The sequence below is a fragment of the Leishmania martiniquensis genome, chromosome 25 (assembly GCF_017916325.1).
Source record: "Leishmania martiniquensis isolate LSCM1 chromosome 25, whole genome shotgun sequence".
In the NCBI taxonomy this organism is placed as follows: Eukaryota; Euglenozoa; class Kinetoplastea; order Trypanosomatida; family Trypanosomatidae; genus Leishmania; species Leishmania martiniquensis.
Window position 1 is genome coordinate 88,503 of NC_090160.1, and position 21,151 is coordinate 109,653.

Genomic DNA, 21,151 nt, shown 5'->3' on the forward strand with positions numbered 1-21,151 from the left:
GGCTTGCACGCGTGCGCTGCGCCACCTGAACCGCTGCAAGTCTCTGGGCAAAGGAACGCACCGACTTTTCCTGTATCCGCCATCCTTCATGAAGAGTGGGCGTGCCAAGTCGAGGGGCCTGCGGCATTGACGTGCCTCTGCGCGCACGCAAAGGTTATCGCCAGTCGCCCATCGAGAGGGGAACTGCATTCGGTGTGAGCGCGAAGTAGCCGGCTCGTTGGCACTGCTCAGCGTTCGCTGGTACAAGCGCACCGACGGTCCCTCCTCCTCTGCGCCACATCCCTAGCGTCACCCTCTGCGCCAGCAACAAGAGCCTGTCGCAGTACGTGAGGACATTCTGCAGGCTGCACATGGCGCTCCTACACTGAGGGGGCGTTCGATTCTCAAGGGGCGCCTTCCACTGAGGTCCCCCCTCCCCGATGTCATGATGGGTGGAAAGAGAGCGGTAGGCAAACAAAGACACAAACGCGATGTTCTGTCCAGACAATAGCAGTGCGCAGCATCGACAGACTAACGAAGTGGCACCGATTGGCCGCGCACACCTGAAAGGCCCCTGTGCGGCTGTGTGTGGTGGGCGACAGAGGAGGCGACAGTGTTCTGCGTGTAGACATGAAGAGGGGAGGAGAAGAGAGGCAGCGGTGAGAGTGCAGCCAGCCGAAAGTGAAGGACGATAGAAAGATGGTGCAACATACGCACAGCTAAGGCGTTCTCCGTTCTCGCCTGTGTGATGGATGCTGATGTCTCCGCCTCCACGAGCGCCCCGCTTTCTCACAGATGGGCCGGGTGAGTTTGCCTTTGCTTCTTTTGTTATGCGTAGGGTCGTTATATCCATCTTTGCATTAGAGAAGAGAACGTTCATGAAGAGCCGAGGAGGCAGCGAGGGAAGGACATGCGAGGGAGTCGTGCGTGCGCAGGCGCTTTCAGATCTGCGCTGGCGGGGCGCACTTGCGTGCACAGGCGACAGGATGTGTGTAATATATATATTTATGTGTGTGTGTACCCGGGGGTGTGGAGAAGGACACCACACACACACAGACAGACACGCATACACAGCCCCGCCACATCTGCTCAGACACCGAGACATACACCTGTACACAGAAGCGGAACCCCATAGAAAACTTCTGTTGTATCCTACAAAGGCGCTAGAGCGTCCACAATGAGGCATCGGCATGCGGAGTTGAGCAAAAAGGGCGCCGATGCCAAGGCCGCGCGCGCGAGCGAGGAGGGAAAGGCACACAGACACACTCACAAGGAGAGGAGAGGTAGCAGGGACTACGCGGGCGGGCGGGACGAACTTTTACAAACAGACGCAATCGCCACGAGGAGCACTTGCACGCGGGGAGGGAAAGTGCGAATGACAAGACGCGAGAGTGAGAAAAGGTACGAGCAAAGAAAAGACTGTGATGATTAGAGGGGGGGTCCGAGCACGGCGCACGCCTTGGCGATACGGTGCAGTGCATGACAAGGGAAGGAAGAGAGAGCGAAGGCGGGTGCAGGCAGAGGAGCGCGGTGGGGTAAAGGGAGAGCAACCCGCACCCTTGTCGTAAGGCGCTGGTATGTGCCTATATGTGAATGTGTATTGGTGTGCGCCTCGTCGTCTGGGTGCTTAGCGCCGTGGCCATCACACAACACCACTTGCGCGCACAGTCAGAGGACTGAAGACGCACAGGTCCGCGTAAGCACACTGAGGGATACGCGAGAGTGAAAAAGGCACGGGAAGCAGGGGGTATCAAGCGCACAAAGACCTCTGCCGCCTGCCGCCACGATCATGGGCACTGGTCTCACCGCCCCTCTCTGCAGGACCACTCCTGTACTCGGCTCAAGAGGCTTCTTCTTCACCGAGCGTAGGGCTTTCTGGAACGGGGCGCCGGGGGGATGGCGGGAGAGGAGATGCCTTCGTGGCTCGAGCTATTACCGTTGCTGCTGCCGCCAACGCCGCTTCCGTTAGATGTTGGTGCTACGGTAGTGGCAGCAGCAGCAGCAGCGGCTGCTTGCGCGGAGGCCGGTGCTGGCAGCTTGATTGACAACGATGTCGGCGATCGGTCGCCAGAGTTAGCGCTGCCGGTTCTGACTAGCGCACTGGTGAATCCGTTTGCGGTGCTGTTGTTCGCCTGTGTTCGTCGGCTGGCGGGCACCGGAATGGCAAGGCCGCTTTCGCTGATGGGAGCCGGAGAAGGGACTGTGCCACCGGCGCCTCGTCCGCGACCCATTGGCGGCGGCGGTGGCGGCCTAGCAACGCTACGTGCACCACGCACGACCCCGCCTCGCCCCCGTGGCAGCGGTATAATTGGCCCGGGGGCCGACGGTGCCACGTGCGGCTCTGCCTTTCCAGCATGGCAGTCGATGAGGTCGCGCAATTGGGCGCCGGCCTCCGGCCTTAGCCGCGAGCCGTCACGCTGCTTAAAGAGCAACAGCCCATCCAGCGCACGCGTGTTGACCTCTGGGATGGCGCAGTGATGCAGCACCCACTCGATCGGGCACGTCTTGGCCTCACGCCACCCTGGTGCCCCCTTTGGCAGCACCCGCGCGTACCCAAAGACGGTGGGGGGGCTCGAAATGAGGAAGACCACAATGGCCGCGCCCCGAGCCTCCATGCAGCTCTGCAATTCCTCTGCAAAGACCGGGTTGGGCCAGAAGTATTCGTCTCGCACCGCGTCCTCGGCGTCCTTGTCGGTGATGTACGTAATAAACGTCGCCGCCGGTAGCGTATGCGCGACCCCGTTGCACAGCAACGGGGCGCCTGCCGCTGCTGTTGATGCAAGAAAACTGGTCGCGGGTGCGGTCGGCGCCACTGCTGTGGTCGTCGAAAGCGTGGAAGAAGCCTGGAAGCGTTGCTGGCTGCGCGGTGCGGGCAGAGCTGGGCCGTCGTACTCTGGGCCGCCGCCGATGGGGGTGAGCGCGGCTGGTGGAGGGCGCCGATCCGCCATGATGCTGCTGCGCGGCGCTGGAACGTTGGGACTGTGCTGCGGAGCGGGCGGTGGTGGTGGTGGTGGTGGAGGGGGGGCGTCGATGCGGTGCGGCATCATATGGGCGCGGGGCGGCGGCGGCGGCAGGATCGCTTCCGATAACATATGGTAGAGCTTCTCCCTCGCCGGCTCACGGTCGCTGAGCTCGGTGTAGATGAAGTGCTTCCCGTAGAACTGCAGAACGCGCGGAATAATGAGGAGCTTGCTGGGGTCTTGCAGGATGACCCAGCCGCGGCCGTTGCAGTTCACGTGTTGGCATGGAAAAACGTCCGCCTCTTTCACCATATCGAAGGTCTCGAAGTAGCGGCCCAGCATCTCAGGAGTCGTATTGAAGGGCAGGTTGGAGACGTAGATGCAGACGTACTTGGTGGCTGTCGCGTAGAGAGACCCGGTGCGGGGGTCTTTGAAGAAGGCGTGGTACTGCGCGTTCGGCCGCAGCTTCGGCAACGTGACACCTGCCTCCTCCACCGAGGTGGAGAGCGGCACCTCACGCGGCGGCACATGTGTGGAGTCGAAGAGTTTCGTGCCCTCAGGAAAGTACTGATACAGCGGTAGGCGGTAGTCCTCCATCAGCAACAGCCGGTCGCCATTCACATACACAAATGGCGCGTGTGTCGAGGCGCTGGTCGACCCGGCGTCGCTGGAGATCATTGCGAAACTGTGAAACGTGAAGGATCGAACGCGAGACGGAGACCGGAGCGGGAAATACCGCCTCGGCAGGTCGGCGTGTGGAGGTGGGGGAGGGGGTGCCGAGGGGGCGGGGAGAGGAGGGTGAGGAGATGGGTGGGAAAGGGAGAGGGACGGCGACCGCCAACAGAAGGTGCTTCGTAAAGGGCAAGCGCGAAAGGAGCAGAGGCGGGTGGAAGGAGGTGTATGTCTTTCAGCAAGCGTTTTATGTGTTGCGAGTGAAGTGACTGCGAGCACTTCTAGCACCTTGGACGGAGGGGGAAGGAGGGTGGAGACAGGCGGTCTAAGAGGCGGGGAGTGGGTAGGAGATGAGAGGGAGGAACAGCACTCGCGTGCGGAAAGTGGATCTGGCTGCACTTGCTCGCAGCAATGCGCATCTCAACAAAAAGCTGGAGGAAGGGGGTGGGTGAGTCGGCACCACGGTGGCCGCATCACTAGGACAAGTCCCCAGAACCCAAGGGAGGGAGAGGGGAATATATGAAATATATATGTATATATATATATATATTCATAAGGGTACGTGCAGTCACCAGGTTAGAGCACCGGAGTGAGAAAGAAGAGAGCCACCGTGCGCACAGAGGGAGAGGATGCACTACGAGATGCACGCGGGAACAGCACAGGTACACTTCGATGTAGCAGAATTGCTATTCGTAACTCATAAAGGTATACCGCGCGTGTACGTTGCTCACTGCCGCTACCTCATCAGCTCGACGCATGAGAGTGCCGCCATCTAAGGAAGAGGATCGCTGCTGCTCGGGTGGGAGCTGCCAAAGGACAAGGCGACGTTGACAGTTTCGCTTCGCCTCCCTCCCTCTCTCTCCTTGTCGTGCTCTTTGTCTTCCGCAAGCGTCCACATCCCCACCACCCGCCCTCCTCTGTGAGACTAGCGGTGTATCAATACCGAGGCATCGAGTCCCTCTCGTATCCCTCTGTTCGCACTGTGGCGTGTATATTCCATTTCGTCACCACGTGCACGCACGCACTGCCGACTCTGTTGCCATCCTCTGCAATGCTGTACGACGTGCACATGGCACACCAGATGCTGCTACACGTGCGCAAACGAGCGGGCGGCTCAAGCCACGTCATTTCGCTGCTGACAGCGCGCGTGAGAGGAGCGGCTGGGGCGAGAAGGTGAACGCGCGCGTGCGTGTAAGAGCAATATCCGTGAAGTGAGAGGGACCACGTGTGGCACGTGGAGCAACGGGACGCACGCCGTTAAACGTTGAAGGCATTAAAAGAGAAACCAGAACGAGGCGAAAAGACGCCACAAGGCGTACGCGTCAGCCGTGACAGGAGGCACTTTCGTCTCGCCTGCGCAAAGCGGTGCGCGCGTCATCCTTTCTGCCACCCCCCTCCAACCCACGCAGCACGAGTCTCGCCTCTCGCGGCGGCGGCACATAAAGAAGCCACATGCTTCTACCCGCGCAGAGAGAAGAGATACGCGCGGACGCACGATGGCGAGGGCAGACTAGCCGAAAAGAAGCTTGTGCGTTGCCGCCCCACATTGCACTGCATTCAGTTGCCTCAGACGATGAATGCTGCGCTTACCTTGCAGCATCAGAGGAGCAACACAGAGGAAGTCAGGCACCGAGGAGAGAGGCGCTCTCCAGTCCTCTCCTCAGGTGGGCGCGCTCACGCGTTTTCGTCTTCTGCCTCCCTCGTCTCCGCGCACTCCATCGACACACGAATCTTTTCCGTTCCGCTCAAGGCGCTGACCACGACCACCTCGCAGACGCGCTCGAACGGTAGCGCGCCTGTGTTCCGCGTCGACCACTGCCAGAGAGCGGGTAGCACCGCCACGGGCACTTCCTCTGTGACGATCACAGTCGCACGGCTAACGTCGCCGAAGACGCGCCCAAAAACCGTAAGATAGCGCTCGCAGTTCGAAATGGCAACAAGGAATTGTGCAATGATGTCGGCTACTGCCTTCCTGATCTCCTCACCGTATTGGGCCCCCACCATGGCACCAATGCTTTCCCGACAGGGAGGAGGGAGGTCCGCAAGGGTGGCCACCTCCCTCGTCACGGCAACACGTCCAGGTGTGGCGCTCACGAACAATCGCGAAGCCCCATTGCCGAGGCAGACGCAACGAGCCTGCGAGTACGGCCCCGGCTCGCCAAGCGCCCAGCAACTGCGGCTCTGCGCGTGTAACACCTGCTGCTGAATTTTTTCCGTTGGCGCGGCGAGCACTTCGGCTTGCAGCGCGGCAGCGGCCTGGGAGCATGCGGCAGGAACCGTGACAATAAGTCCGGGTGGGCACACATGGGACACTTCCGCAGAATACGCAGCGCGGCACAACACCTCCCAGGAGGACTCGGGGAGCGAGACGTGATAATAGAAGATGGTGAGGTCGTGCTCCGTCGCCCATGTCTGCAGCGCGGCAAGGCACCCTCTCAGCGCCTCCGCGGCTGTACCCCCAGCATCGCAAGGGTCTGTGTAGGTGTGATGCACCATCCCATCCCTCGCGGCGGCACTGCCGGATTCCAAGAACAAAGCGGTGCTGATGGTCCCGGGCAGCGTCGAGGCAATGGTCTCTCCGAAGCTGCACACGGGCACTGTCGCGCTAGGAGTGAGTGGAGAAACACAAAGGCGGCGCAGCAGCGGCATCACGTCAGAGGGAAATGTGATGTCGCCGGCCCGCAGCCGCCCCAGAAGCTCCGCCGCCTGTGTCTGTTGCTCGGCGGACTTGGTCACTCGTTCGAAAGTGAGAAGCCCGTGACCTGTCGGCGAAATATCGTTGGCGTCATGCATCACCAAATTTAGCGATCGGACACGCAGATGCTCCGAGAGGAAGAGGGGGCAGTCCAGCACGGTCGTCTCGTACTCGCCGCCCTCGCCAGCGAGGTGGGACTTATAGAGGGCCGCCATTTTCTCCAGGGTCGGGCGCACCTCCTCGAGAGTCTTTCCAATGAGCTGGCGCGGCACCAAACCGATGGATGCCGTCTTCACCAAGATGGCCCGCACATGCAGCTCGCGCACCATGTCCAGAATTTCTCCGGGCTGACGCATCCACAGGTATGAGAGGGATACAAGCCCTAGACGGTCACAAATGCACTCGACACGGTTGCGCTGATAATTTGAGAGGATGGCGCCGCTGGTGAGGCCCTCCACCTCGGGGAACTCCGCCTTCACGGTCTTGATGAGCGCGTACAACGATTCCACTTCGTCCTCCTCGGGCGGCTGATCCGAGTACAGCAACGACATGTCTTTGGCACGGCCGGGCCTCACACACCCGCGGCGGAGTGGTAGCCCAAGACAAGCGGCCATCGCCTCCACCGCTTCAAAGCCCACAGTTTGGTACATGTACGAGTCGATGTCGTGCCCCTGCGCGCCGTTCTCGGCCATCGAACCTGACGCTCCGTCGCTGTCCAGGACGGGGGTCATGTTCACAATCACGGCAGGCTCGTGGCCGTAGCGGTATGCCATCAGCATCGCCAGGATGCTGTCCTTGCCACCTGAGACGAGCGCAATCGTCTTCATCCCCGGAGCGCCACTGAGTTGGATAGGTGGAAGCTGCAAGAAGTGATGGGGTCACGGCAGCGTGAGAGGTGGCCGGGCGGATACTCCCCCCTTTAGTCCCTCTTCAGAGTGCGCCTCTCGCTCTGTGTGTATGTGTGGGTGCGTACCTTCTTTTCGCGGTAACGTCGGGGGCTGTGGTGGCCGCTAGCCTGGTACTGTGAGCAACCGCCCGAGGGTCACGACTTCGACGAGAAGGTGAGGAAGAAGAGGGCGACAGAGAGAGGGAGAGAGAGAAAAAGGCGCACCTGTGCAGATGACATGCCACCGAAATATTCCGTCAGACGTGCTCGAGTGAGCAGAGATGCCGCTGGCCGACCGCTTGCCACGCTGCATGCGCGCCCTTCGTGGGTTCACCAAGTACTGCGCAAGCATGCTTCTGGCGAAGCAATTCTTACTAAGCGCACAGCATAACCGCACGCGCACATGAGCATGGGCGTACATGTGCGCATCGAAGTATGTGTGCGCCTGTAGTCACTTCGTTCCCGAACTCGTTTGTGGCAACAGGCGCACACATGTCACCCCATCCTCTGGCACGGCCGAAGGTTATTTCAGTGTATGGGTAGACAGAATACCCCAGACCGCACGGGCCATAGCACAGGCACAGGTTACAGCACCCGAACGCATCTTTTCATGACAGTGGGGCGTTGACTCCCTCCTCTAGGGTCTTGCCCGTACACGGCTAAGCTGGCTGTACACAAGGGCAGCAGACACAGCACCAACTACAGCCCCACGGAACACGCTGCAGTGCACCTCTTGGAGCAATGCGACGGCAACTACCATCATCAGGCCGCGTCTCTCCGCTGGTGTGAGACTCCATGGCTGCGAAGCCGCTCCGGGCACCCCTTTTGGCGATACCACCCCGGTTTTGAGTGAGCTCTCCTCGTGCGCCGCCGCCGCCTTATCCGTGTGCTCTGCCTCTGCGCAGGACATCAAGGATCGCCTTTCCTTCGTGTTACTATCACGGAAGTGGGTGCGATAAACTGCCAGGAACGCGTGCAAACGAGGAGATCGTCTCGGAAAGGGTAAGCGGCAGGTGTGCGCTCGTGTTCAGGTGGGGATGGGGATAGCAGCGGCAGCAGAGTATAGAAGGCTAGTGAGGCAGATGATGAAGAGCGTGTCTGGCCACCGGTGTCACCAGGGACAAGAGAACGGGGGGAGTGAGGGACAGAAAGTGGCGATGTGCATCGTGAGTTCTTCGGTATGTGTGGGTATAGGTGCTCTCGCGGAGGCACACTCGCGGGGATTGCAAAGCTCGCACGTGCTACCACGCAGGAGCGCCTTCACGCGGACAGCGCGCCGCTCCCTGCCTTAAAGGCAGGAGTTGATGGCGCGCGCCGTGAGTGCACACACCGGGCCCCTTCTGCGACGGAACTTCCCCGTCCTCGCTCTTATCGGAAAGGCAATTCACCACAGAAGGGTACATGCTGTCACGCCCTCTGTGCGCCTTTGCCCTCGCGACCGCAGCGCTGTGGTGCGGCACCCTACGTAGCTGCCTCTAAGCGGGTCTGTCGGTATCACTCGGTAGAGTGCATTCAATTCAGTCATTCACTGCAACCAGCAACGCAGTTGGCAGGTAAAAAAAAAAGAAACATGCGCGCCCACTAGCACGGCCTGCCGCTCATCCACGAACGCCAAATTACCGCCGCCCACGACGGCTGTGTGATCGATGGTGATCATTATCGCGCGAACTACGATCCAAGTCACCTCGTACGTGGCCATGATGGCCACTGCGGTCCTTACCGTGATGACGGCGCTGAGAAGAGGACGAGGACTCGGTGCGGCGCGAAGATGCATCGCGGCGACGGTCACTGCGGTATCGATCACGGTGGCGATAGTGGTCTCCCGCCAGCGGCGATTCCTCAGCATTGTCGCCGTCCCGATCGCGCTTCCGCCGACTCCCGGTGCGATCCTCACGCCGGGGATCGTACACCTCCGCATGAGATGCGTAATCCGTGTCGCTCTTGCGGTTCCCTGGCGACCTCAAGTGCGCCGGTGACAGACGCGGCTCGCTGCGACACGGACGGGAGCTGCTCTCGCTCGGATGCGTGGTTCGCGCGCGCTCTGATGCTTGCGAGGCGAATGCTGTAGCTTCCGGCAGCGCTGGTGCCGTCCACAATGACCTCGCCTCCTCTTGCGTCACCTCCGGCGCGGTTGGCGGAGGCAGGAATGGGAAGTCCATGATCGTCCTGTGCAGATCCGCCACATCAGGTGGGTCGCTTACGACAGGTACGATGGGAAGGTGGAGAGAGAGAAATTCAATGAACTCAATGCGCAAGAAATCCGCCGCACCTTTGTGGTTGGCAAACTGACAGCGCACGCCATCGGCCACACGAACGACGCTGTTGCCAAGCTCTGCCGAGTCAAAGAGGGGAAGAGAGCACAGAAACGCATAGAAATCGTACTGCTGATCGGCCGTCAAGACAGCGGTTGGGATGAAGCATGCGGTGAACTCTGTGAGTGAGGCATCCACCTTACCGCGGGCCTCCTTCGTTAATTTCCCCATTGGCGGCGGCGGCGGCATCAATGACGTGGGGGGCTGCAAGAGAGAGGGTGCCACCGGTGGCCGAAAAGGCGGCGGCTCTCCAGAGATTCCCTCGACAGCCGTCGGCGAACGCGGCGGTGCCGGCGTGAGATCCTCGCCCATAAAAGTGCTCTTGAGCATCATGTTTTCTGCGCTGTCCATGACATGGGCGTTGGGTGCCCAGGCAGACTTCGCGGACAGCGCAGCAGCACCGACGCTCCAACCGGCTTGGCCGCCATCCACGGCGCGCCAGTTCGTCTTCTCGTCACTGACTTGGTTAGCGCCCACGTGCGACATGAGCGGCTTTCCCTCAACGTTGCGCAAATGATGCCGCCACTCCTCCTCGTCCACGGAGCCGACCACGTCACTCACAATCATTTCGGCAGCGTGGGCCGCCGTGGCCATCTCCGAGGAAAAGGCTTGCTTACGCCTGTGGCGCTGAGCGTCGTTCAGGAGAGCGGCGGCCGTCTCTTTGGCTCCTGCCGGCTCCTCCTCGTCTGCGGGCGGTACCCACGAGGCTTGCTGCTGCTGCTGCTGCTGCTCTTCCTCAGTCATGGTCCCCATGAATGCGCGCCGCACCCCGCTGGTCTGCGTGCCTGCGTCGCAGTGCAGTGCCTGTGACTGTTGCCGCAGCAAATACTGAAAGGAGTAGAGGAACTGCGAGGCAATGAGCTGCAGATGGGAGAAGACTGCTTCTTTGTCGCGCCGCCGCTCGCAGCGATGCAATGCGATGCGATTCAGCTCCGAAGAAGCAGAGGAAAGTTTCAGCGAGTCCAGCGTGCGCCGCGTCACCGGCGCACCGCGTGAGCGGGAGGATGTCGTCGATGCGTCCATCGACTTGCCAGGCGCCGGCGGAGTCTGCAAGCGCACCTCCACGACGTCGCTGTACGCAGGACTCGTCAACGCCGCCAAGACAGAGGCAGCCGTCACAGTCTTGGACGAAGAGGCCTTCACAGCGTCCTGCACAAGCGCAGCCATATCGTAGCCGTGCTGAGAGGCAATGGAGTCGAGCGTTGTCCAAAGCAGCGGCCTGGCATCAGCGGGGGGAAGCAGCACACAGAGTAGTACGCCGGTCGCTCGTGCCGTCTCCGCGTTGCTGGTGCCCTCAGCCCTGTTTCTTTCGCCCTCTTCTTTCTCCTCCCCAGGACTTGGCGAGATGGGTGCTGACGCATCATCGATGGGGACCAGCCGCAGCGCTCGCACGCAGCGGTACACCCATGACATCGTCACCATTGCGGGCGGCAGAGCTGGGTTCGTGGCAGGAGACGCAACGGGGGGCGACTGAGCCGCAGAAGCGGGGGCCTCCACGATCGATTCAGCCACTGGTCGCTGCGGTATTGTTGCTTGGGGTCGCGATTGTGGGAGAGACACTGCAGCGCCCGTGACTGAGGTGCGCCGACGGCTTTTGTCGGCTGACCGATTTCCACTTCTCGGGCATGAGACAGAGTTGACGCTCTCACCATCCTCCTCGCTGGTGTCTGTATCCGTGCTGTCAGCCAAACAGCTCGGTCCCCCCCTCTCGCTGCCGCTGATGTCATCCGAAGACGTGGAAGACGACGCGGTTGAAGAGGAGGACGTGCTCGATGAGGCGCCGTCATCCGCCGGTGGGGGTGGAAGAACAAGGACATGGGTGGCCTCGGCAGCTGAGTGCACAATACGCCCTCCGTGGTAGCAGATCAGCCGCATCAGGTCAGCTTGTGGCGCAGAACTGTCGATGAAGAAGCGACAGTAGGCAAAGAGCGACGTGTTGGCAAGTGCCGCGCAGCTCGCAATGGACGAGGAGGGGTAGCGCAGGTTCCACTCGGAGAAGAGAATGCAGTGCGAGAGAGCATACAGAAGCTCCATGGAGGCTGCCTCGTCTTGTCCTTCACTTGTGTGGCGCACCTCGATGAGCTGCAGTGCCGTCGCGTTACTCCAGCGCGATGCGTCGTCCACAACGAGGACAGTGCGGCTGTAGTCCGCAGGGTCAACGCCGAGGCTACTGAAGCTGAACTGCGAGGAGCCTGGGGCCCTCGACACACGCCTGGCATCGGCAAGGAAGCGCACCCACGCAAACGACCTGAGAATCGCGGCTGTGTCGTCCTTGTCCCACGGCGTCATTAGGTGCACCTTATTGCCGGTAGAAAACAGCACCTGCAAGAAGAGAGTTGCGTTAGGGAAGGTGAAGACGGGGGTGAGTCGCCGTTCTTGCGTGAAATGCAGCCGTCGCACCGCTGGATTCCCGGCACGCTTGACCGCCGAAGCCCGGGCGCCGGACTCTGGCGTCGCCGATGCCGCGCTATCGTGGGACAGGGAGGGTGGAACGGAGAAGGACACGAGTGTTTCAATGGAAACGAAGAACTGCAGCCCGCCCCACATGGTGCAGCGGCCTTCTCTGAGCTCAGCTCTGTGCGTAGGCAAGTGATCTTGTTGGTGCACCCATGCAATAGAGAGGGCGACCGTGGCTTTCTTTGTTGCGCGACGGTGCGTGTCTCCGCCCCCTCTCCTCGCTTATGGTCGATAGCCCGCTGCATCACAGGCGTGATGACCGCCACTCGAAGGGGCAGAGAAACGGAGAGGACGGAGGAGAGAGAAGAGACGAGGAGGAGGAGTTTGCAGAGCAGCAGAGCAGCAAAAAGCAGTCCATGCAGCTGACACACACACACAGAGGGAGAGGGAGAGAGAGATGCGCCAAGCGTACAAGATAAAGCAGTTCGCACACGGCCAGAGACGTATGTGAGGATCGGCACCGTGCCGAGAGACGGACAGGGGACCGCAGCGAACGACGCCCTCCCGTATTCGCGACCTTTTCCCTTCCACCGATCATCTAGGGCGGCCATCCAGCGACGAATGGAAAGGCGGAGGTGACCGAACACAACAACGCCAACTCACAGGCACTCAACAGAAAAAAAATACCAAAAGACGAGCGGTGTGCCCGTCGCCCTGCGTGAGATCATGCGAACATGAGGCCCGAACGCTTCATTCCGTGCCCAATGACCATGAAGGACAGCTTCACTGTTCCAGTGGCGATTGTGTGCAGCTTAAAACGCTGCTCGTTGTCGGCGATGAGCGAGTTGTCGCGCAGCACAGGGTAGCCGCCCATGATAAGCAGTCGAAGCGTCTGCCAGAAGCGCACAAGCGCACTGGAGCTCCACAAGCTCGGCCTCCACGTTGAAACACACAGCTCCTGCTCACCATGGCTAGGCATGGGCAAGTATGCGGTGCCGTAGCCGGCGATATCCTTGCAGCCGTAGTCGTCCAGCTGCCACACCTGGATCGCAATCTTAGGCCAACCCTGCACGCTGCTGAAGCTGTAGTGCACATCTATGGGAAAGTTCCACGGAATGCCCTCGCTGCCGTTGCGCATCACGTGTGTGGAGCCCGATGTACGTCCCTCGACGGGGGTCCACTGCGTGCCCGTAATAATCTCGTAGCTGCAAAAGTAGCTGCTGTCACCAAAATCGTGACCGCGCTGTATCTCGCCGACGATGTGCAACTCGGGCATGGCAATGGGAACGTCTACAGAGACCAGCAGAATCCTGAGAGAACAAAAAAAAATGTCGGCACTCGCCTCCCTCCAGTCCGTAAGCGTCGTTGTAGTGGACTACGAGAAGGTGAGAGAGCGGGGGCAACGGCTGCGTAACAAAGCGGGCGGGGTTACTCTGAATCACCGTCTCCTGTTTGCGTTACGGCTTCGACTTGCCGAAACTAGAGTCCCCTACTCGAACAGAATCTATGTCCGTCTGCAGCTCTGTGTATGTATGTGTGTGTGTGTGTGTCCTACCCTCTGGACGTACTCACGGCCATCCGTGTCAGCGACACTGCACACCACTGCGCGAGTGCAGTGGCGAATTCTCTTTACCTTAGATATCGGCCCAGGCTGCACCACGCGAGGAGCTCAGAGACTGCTCAGTAAGAATAGCCGAGGGTCGGCAATAATGCTGCCTGCTCTGACAGTCAGGGCAGCCAGGAAGGAGCGGAATAGAGAGCGCGGCAGCGATACAGCTATGAGATCGCATGGCAAGGAAACGCACCGTGCAGGAAGTAAGGCAGCACGCTAACGAGACGAGGGGGAGGGCTACTGACAGATGCGCAGGTGCGTGTAGGGAGCCGTTCATCGCCTAGCTGTGTGCATGGCAGAGTTGGAGGCGTGGCTGCACACCAATACGTGCAGGAAGGCAAAGAGTGCGTTGTGACAACTACAGCTTGAGCATACACAAAGTCGGCGTGCCCCCTCCCTCTTCCCTTTTTTCCCAGGCTCTTTCCGCCGCTTTCTGTTTGCGGCTGCAGCGGCAGTTTTCGACGGTACACACGCACGCACGCACATGCGCCACCGGCAATAGAAAGAGACGATGACAAGTTGAGCCGTACGCTGACCGATAGACTTCGAAGTCCTTCACAGGCAGAGGACAAACGCGGAGTTTGCGTCCCCGGGCGCAGGGGGAGGGGGAGAGGAGGGGAAGGGGCAGAAGACGTGAGTGTCCGTCTCTGCACTCCACGCGTCTACTCTATAGCAGTGCCATCGATCCGGCGCCCAACTGCCCTGCGCCGGACGCGCCCATGCGCATTCAAAGGGGGAAAACCGGCCACACCGTATGCGCGCCGCCGCGCCTGTTTCACGAAAGGGGAACAGGTGACCGAGGACTTTGAAGAGGGGCGGGCGGGGGCCGCAGTTCGGTCGCAAGATTGTTAGACCGTGTGCAGAAGCTCAGCGACGTCCATGTCTGCAGAGAAGACGACCACCGGGAATAGCGGCGCTGGGTGGCGAGCGGGGTGGAAGCGGAACGCCACCCCCATAGAGCGGCCCTCCACGTGAAACTCCAGCTCCCCCTGCTCCAGGTCCAGCCGCGCCGCCAGCTCCAGTCCCGGCTCGTATGACGCACCGTAGGGTCTTTCCGTGCAGGCGGAGGAGGCTGTGCTCACCCCCTGAGCGATGACCCCGGTCGAAAGGTAGAGAAATGCTGGCGCGTGCGTACCGTAGCCTGTAAAGGCGCGGGTGGCAAACCCGTACGCCAAGGCGGGTGCACGGCGCGCCCCGACGCCGCCGCCTGCCTTACCCGCCACAGTATTGCCGCATCTTCGGCCACACCCCTGTCTTACCACAGCACCATTTTTCGTTTCAGTGGATAGCCAGCGAAAGGCAAAGGTCAGAGAGCCACGTGTCACACCGAGGCTGCACATCGCGTAGAAGGGGATAACCAGGCGATGCAGCACATCCTCGAGTCGCCCTTCGTACTCTCTCTCTATCAGCGTCAGCGCGTCCGTGGCGTCTGCTTTGCAGACATATCCGTCGCTCGACACGACAATGTTCCCGCTGTGGGAAATATCCCAGCGGAGTGGCCGCTGACGCCCACGCGGAAGGGGGGCCACCGCGTCGATATAAGAGCCTGCAGAGGGGGCGCGCTGCGCTACCGGGGACGCGCCAGAGACACGAAGTCGAGGAGACGACGACGGTGGTGCCGCCGCAGCGGGTGCGTTCATGAGGTACGGAGAGGGGCGCTGCGGCGGTTGTGGTAGTGGTCCGGACGGCGCGCTAGGCCTTAGGGCCGGCGTAGTGAGACGGCAGCGTCGCTCATGCGCTCGGCGGGCTTCAGTAGACGCCATTGTGCTGAGTACAGTGGAGCCGCTGTAGGGGCGCAGAGCCTCTTGAATGCGCGCTAGCTTCTGCTTGTAGGCGTCGTACAGGCGCTCCTCGTCCTCACGCACGTCGGCTGCCTTACGATGGAGGTCATTGGGTCTGTGCGGCAATCTGGCTACGCTGTCGACTCCCGGTGGCGGAAGGGAGGGGGCGGGGCGCCGTGGAGTACAGCGATCCTCTGAGGGACCCGGGCCTCGTTTCGGCGATGACGGCGAGGTCCTAGTGCACCCATTCGGCACTGAAGCGCTCTGCTCTGTGATAGAGGAGAGCGGCACGGCTTCCGTTGAGGGGGCATGCGGCTCAGGAGAGAAACGATGAGGGCTCGGCATCAGCAATGAAGCCGGCTGAGGCGACACTGTTACCACCATGTCGAAATCTTCAGTGGCAACGGCTGGTGTCGCCAACGAGGGCGGCGGAGCCGTAGACGGTTGGGCGTACTGCCCCTGTGGCATGCCATGGCTTGCAGTATCCGGCCCAGAAGCGCCTGGGCCGGCATTTGCGTCACGCTTATGGTGGCGAGCCTGAACGTGTGCTGACGGGGGTGACGGAGAGCTAGGCGGCGCTAGCGCCTCCATCGAGAAGTCACGCATCCCCTCGCAAGAGTCCCTGTATGTGGACACGCGCGGCGGCGGAAAAGGCGCCTCCGATAAATCGCGCTGCGGTGCCTCGTTGGCAGCTTCCGGTGACGCGGCCCGATCCGCGGAAGCCGATGCAGAGTGGCGTGAAGCAGACGAGGCTGATGATGACAACCAAGAGGCCAGCCGCTGACGCTGGCCTTCGGCGAGCTCTCGCTCTAATTGCAGGATCTGCCGCTGCCGCTCTGCCTCGCTAAGTGCTGCATGTGCGCCCGCCTCGGCCGATCGCGCCGCTGGCGTCGCAGAGTGTGGCAGCGGCGCCGAAGCTGCCCAGCTGCCGTATGCATAGGGGTCATACGACAGTGCGTGCTGCGATGCTGGTGCGGCACTCGAGGTGTAAGCCCCTGAGGGGTACGCAGATGGATAGATGGCAGAGGCACTTTGTGCAGTGTACAAGGTCGGTGTCGTCGCTTCCGTGTACGAGAACAGCGACGAGACACCGCGCATGGGAGACGGGGCCCCGCCGGGAGGGATGGGAGAGGGAGGTCCAGCAGGTCCCTCGTCGTTGCCGCCAAGGGGCAGGGCACAGAGGAAGCCTTCATCAGAGATCATCGTCTTAAGTCACAGCACCGTACGAGCTTCCCGTTTGCCTTTCCTGGTGGTGGTGATTGGGGTGGGGGGTGGGGGACAGCGCGTGCCTGTTGCTATGTGCTTCTCAACGGAGAAAGCGTGCGCTAACTCTTCTGCGATTCAAGTAAAAAGCAAAACGCCTTCGCCCGCCGTGCCGCGCAGCTCACGCGCGTTAACTCCTTGCCGAAGTGGCAATCACAAACAACGGCTCGTGCCGCCTTCTCAAAAGAAGAGAACCCACAGTCGCAGGAGGACGATCGCAGCAGTGTGATGCATCGATAGCACTGCAAGTGTGGGGCGTGGGGTGCCAGTCGGCGAGCCGGCGCAGAGATGACGGAACGAAACGCCTGACACCGACCATCGGCAAAACCCACGACCCTTGTAAGTCTTCATTGGAAGCATTGTCACGCCCGTCATCACACAGCGAGCCATAGGCATCGAGAGGGCCCACCGCAGCACAAGCGCGTGCACACAAGGGCACCCATGACCCTACAAAATTGCCTGAGTGAGGCGGTGAGTAGCTGCACGCTGCAGGGAGTTTTCCGCGGCCGTAGCTGAGCAGCCCTCCCCAGAGAAGAGAGGGTGGGCACCTGCAACGACCCCTACATCAACACATACGTAATCGTGAACACGCACACGCGGCAGTGCAGACATATCCATGCGCGACAGCCGTAAAGAGCAGTAAAAAAAGTCACCCTACTTTGAGGACAATACGCGGCTACCTTGTCCGCTACAGACACAAAAAAAAAAGCAACGACGCTCAAGGTGGAACTGCGTCGTCTACGACGCTTCAAGCTTGCTGAGCAGCACAGATCCTGACACCCTCTGCCGCCGCGGCAACTCGACGTACAGTCCCAGCGCACATGCCCGCACGTTTGTCCCTCGCCCTCTCCCCGCTACCTGGCGTGCCCCTCTCACTCTCTCTCGCTGCCCTCCAAAAGACGCGCGCTCTATCATCGCGCCGCACTGCACAGGCGCCACACCGTCGGAGCGCCGCCTCGGCCTCAGGCGCCTCTCCTCAGCCCAGCCACGCCGCCGCCCCGCGCGTCGGCACATCCACCGTCACTCTCACATTCGGCGGGCTGCGAGCCGAGGCGCACCCCTCGGAGCGGCCTGAGCCGCTCCGGCGCGCCGCCTATCACGGCCTTGAGCATGAAGTGACGGAAAAGGCAAGGTCGCGCCGCAGATGGGAGGTGCAGGAAGAGGCTGAGGAAGCAGAAGGGAGGCGGTCGTCCTGGTGGGGAGAGACAGAGGGAGAGGTGCACACACACGCACGTGAGAGGCTGTGTGTGTATGGTGTGTGTGTGTGTGTCCATGTGAGGAGGCGTGCGGAAGAGGGTGCGAGAGGCCAAGCGGAAGGGGTGAGATGGTGACTGGGCAACCGAGTGAGAAGGGCGGACTCCGTTGGCGGCGCTGCCATCCCGATGCGACGGGCCAGAAGAGAGGGAAACGAAAAGCACCCGAAACGGGGGAGAGGCCGCGTGGCTGAGGTATGCCACGCCACAGGGCCGTGTCGACGGATGCGGCAAAGACGCGAGGTTGATGGCACACGCGAAGACGCGCACTGACGACGCACTTGGCACTACAGGCATGTCTGCGGCGCCTGTCCATCAAACACCCTAATTTGGTTGGGATACATGCGGACACACTGAGCAGCGGCGATGCTCGTGGCATTGCGATAGTTGCCGTCCCGCGTTAGGATGGCCCCGACGCAGACATCGACGTACGGCCAGAGGGACTCCTCTTCTGTCAGCGTTACTTCCACGTGATAGGTGTTTTTCGCGAGTGCTGTTGAGCGGGACATGTCAGGGAGGACGTGAGAGGCACGGCAGAGCGGGCACACGTCCCCGGCAGTGCGAGTGTACTCCTCGATGCAGCCGACATGAAAGCAGTGGTGGCAGCTCGTCTCAATGAATGGGTTCTCGCCTTCGAACGGGCACAGGCAGATTGCACAGGTGCCGGCGTCATTACCGTCGTTCGCTGGCGGCCTGCTTGTGCTCCGCACCTGCGCCACCACCGTCGGCGCGCCGGGAAGAGCCCGGCCAGAAGGTCTCGTGTAGGGCGCACTGCTGACGCTCGCTGGGGTCGCCGAGCGCGACGTGGCTACGGGAACCTCCGCTGCCCGCCTGCGCGTGGCTGCAGCGTGCACTGAGAGTGCATTCTTGCGGCGCACCGCCACTCGTGACCGCCAGTCCGATGAAGGTCCCAGCCGCTGGTTCAGCATCTCGTCCATGTGCTGCATGTCCACGTGTGTTTCGGCATCGCTCAGCACCCACGCTATGGGTCGCGCGCCGTACGGAGCAAGGCAAAGCGTGAGCGAAATAACAAAGCCAGCACTCGCTGCGCCGCGCGTCAGTGGAGGCTGCGGCGCCACTGCCACACTATCGCCCACCTTGCGCAATGGTGGGCGGAGAGGGAGACGCTTGCCTGCGCTACGCGTAGCGGCTGCAGCCCCTTCCTCGGAGCCGATGCTGCTAGTGGAGTCGCCAACGATCGTGTCCGATAATTCACCGCTGTTTTCGTTATTGTCAGCAACCGCCGTTGAGTTGCTTGAAGTCTTCTTGGAAGACGGGGACGCTGCGAGGGCGCGAGCAGGGCGAAGACTCGCTGAATCACGGCTGACGAAATGTCGGCGTGCATGGTAGTGTGCAGATACAACCACCACGCCAGCCGCGTGGCCGACCGCGTAGGCGACATGCGGCGCGTGCATGAGGGCGAGGAGGTTCTCTCGCTGCTGTGCGTGGAAGGAGACGGCGCACACCATGCACATGTCGAAGCCGTAGTTCTTCTTGCGGCTGATCTGCGCGTTGCTGCGCACGTCCACATTGGACTCGGCACTGTCGGACTCTTCATCGTCATACACCAGCGCCTGGAAGCCGACGCGGATGCCCCGCAGCCCGCATGTGTCACAGCAGTAGCCTCCTGTCACGTACGCGCAGCCGGGAATCTTAAGCGGGTTGCACAGCTTTAGGTGCACAATGGCGTGACAATGAGCAAAGGTCATGTGCGTCGGCAGGCCCTCCAGCACCGTAGCCACGTCCATAACAGGACGTGCGACCACGCAGGCGACAAAGTTGTTGTCGTACTCCAAGTCTGGCCCCCGCTCCAGCGCTGAAAGCTCACCGGACGGATTCTGGGCCATGTAAGCGGCCATCTCCTTCCTTCGCTGCGTACTTCGCGCCACAACGCAGTAGAGGTACTCCTTCAGCAGAGGCACTGGCCGCGTTGGGAAGGCAAGCACCGCGGCCATTAGCTGCTCGACAAGATAGAGGTAGGGTTGCACCTCTGACGTGCCGTAGGCCAGGATTGCCTGCAGGAAGAAGTCCGTGTACGTCCGCCATGTGTCGGCATCAAACCCAGCATCCTCCAGCTTTGCCAGAATTCGCCTCGCTGCATGCTGGAGAGCCTTCACGTACGCACTCCTCGGCAGAAGGCCATCCTCACTGCGTCGCTGCTTAACGCTTCCCCACAGCCGCCGCGTCATCCCCAACGCCTGCTCGGCAGATATTTGGCGAATGAACGCGTCAATCTCCTCATTTGAAGTGGAAGACGGCATATACCCTCGAACAGTCCGGCAAGCCAAAGGCGACTGAAAGGGGCGAGGGGCGCTGACAGGAGGGACAGATTGGGGCGGTGGTTATGCGAGATGTTGGCCAGCAGGGGAGGAGAAGAGCCTCAGCGATGATCACGAAAAAAAAGGAGGGTGACCGTGAGCGTGAGAGAGACGGGAAAGAGAGGGAGATGGCTCAGCGGCAGGCACACACACAAACATAGGAAAAGAGAGAAGGGACGTGAGGATCTGTTCTAATGAGAATGCGCAACGCAGGAGAGGGTGCTGTCAGCAGGCGCACCGCGAGAGGCAGGAAAAGAGAAGCGGTCAATGCACGAGAACGAGATGTGTCCACGACAGTCGCTCTCTCTCTCCCTCCCTCCCTCCGCCTTCTTCCTCAGGCGCTTACGAGAAGTGAGCCGCACCGACGCATACAATACCGCAACACGCGGCGACCCTTGGGGGAGGAAGTACGTATATGCGCATACGGCGCTAGGCAACCCCTCAGGAAAACACCGCGGCGAGAGGAGCACGGAGCGACTAGGAAATAGCTGGAGATACGCTGGGTGGTGGTGGGGGAGGTAACAGATGCACCGAACGCACAAAACGCGCACGTCGACGCGTCTTTCTTCGCTCCGTCCGATACGTTCCTCTCTCTCTGTGGTGCTGATGCGTATGCGCGTCACCTCACCCTGGCGAAAGGCAAAGGTGGCCGTGTGAGCGTGTAAAGAGGGGCGTGTGCTACAGCTCTCGATATGGATTCTCGCGGCAGCTACGCATTTTACGCGAAGAACGGGGAGGAAAACGGTAAACGAACGAGTGCTGCACAGAAGCGCATCGACAACTCTCACAGCAAAGGGGCAGAGAGTGGTCCTCGTGCTTTGGGGGACGGGTACGCGCGTGCGGCGAGCCGGAAGGAAGGGGCGGGGGTAGGCGAACGAGAAGGCAAAGAGGGTGAAGGCGTCTTCACCAGAGGCGCGGCGACTTGCCTCGAGCAGAGATAACGTTTCAGTCAAGCGCACAACGCCTCTGCAGCCATCGCCTGTCCCCTTCATCGCGTCCAGGCAGCCCGGGCCACGTGGGCGA

General features: G+C 61.1%; 7 protein-coding genes across 7 annotated transcripts; all 7 read right to left on the reverse strand.

Annotated features, from left to right (window-relative positions):
* Window positions 1-1,835: 1,835 nt before the first annotated feature.
* On the reverse strand, window positions 1,836-3,617 carry LSCM1_05224 (uncharacterized protein; the record flags this gene model as incomplete). The annotated part of the gene is made up of 1 exon (XM_067322697.1): window positions 1,836-3,617. One exon carries the CDS (start codon window positions 3,615-3,617, stop codon window positions 1,836-1,838), a length of 1,782 nt encoding a protein of 593 aa, XP_067178062.1.
* Window positions 3,618-5,285: 1,668 nt separating this feature from the next.
* Window positions 5,286-7,133, reverse strand: LSCM1_05225 (uncharacterized protein; the record flags this gene model as incomplete). Its single annotated transcript, XM_067322698.1, has 1 exon — window positions 5,286-7,133. One exon carries the CDS (start codon window positions 7,131-7,133, stop codon window positions 5,286-5,288), a length of 1,848 nt encoding a protein of 615 aa, XP_067178063.1.
* A 696-nt stretch (window positions 7,134-7,829) lies between these two features.
* Window positions 7,830-8,102, reverse strand: LSCM1_05226 (uncharacterized protein; the record flags this gene model as incomplete). Its single annotated transcript, XM_067322699.1, has 1 exon — window positions 7,830-8,102. The coding sequence occupies one exon, from the start codon at window positions 8,100-8,102 to the stop codon at window positions 7,830-7,832; it is 273 nt and encodes a 90-aa protein (XP_067178064.1).
* Window positions 8,103-8,808: 706 nt separating this feature from the next.
* Window positions 8,809-12,051, reverse strand: LSCM1_05227 (uncharacterized protein; the record flags this gene model as incomplete). The annotated part of the gene is made up of 1 exon (XM_067322700.1): window positions 8,809-12,051. The coding sequence occupies one exon, from the start codon at window positions 12,049-12,051 to the stop codon at window positions 8,809-8,811; it is 3,243 nt and encodes a 1,080-aa protein (XP_067178065.1).
* A 574-nt stretch (window positions 12,052-12,625) lies between these two features.
* Window positions 12,626-13,177, reverse strand: LSCM1_05228 (uncharacterized protein; the record flags this gene model as incomplete). Its single annotated transcript, XM_067322701.1, has 1 exon — window positions 12,626-13,177. The coding sequence occupies one exon, from the start codon at window positions 13,175-13,177 to the stop codon at window positions 12,626-12,628; it is 552 nt and encodes a 183-aa protein (XP_067178066.1).
* Window positions 13,178-14,361: 1,184 nt separating this feature from the next.
* LSCM1_05229 (uncharacterized protein) lies at window positions 14,362-16,497 on the reverse strand (the record flags this gene model as incomplete). Its single annotated transcript, XM_067322702.1, has 1 exon — window positions 14,362-16,497. The coding sequence occupies one exon, from the start codon at window positions 16,495-16,497 to the stop codon at window positions 14,362-14,364; it is 2,136 nt and encodes a 711-aa protein (XP_067178067.1).
* Window positions 16,498-18,097: 1,600 nt separating this feature from the next.
* LSCM1_05230 (uncharacterized protein) lies at window positions 18,098-20,071 on the reverse strand (the record flags this gene model as incomplete). The annotated part of the gene is made up of 1 exon (XM_067322703.1): window positions 18,098-20,071. One exon carries the CDS (start codon window positions 20,069-20,071, stop codon window positions 18,098-18,100), a length of 1,974 nt encoding a protein of 657 aa, XP_067178068.1.
* Between the last annotated feature and the right edge of the window lie 1,080 nt (window positions 20,072-21,151).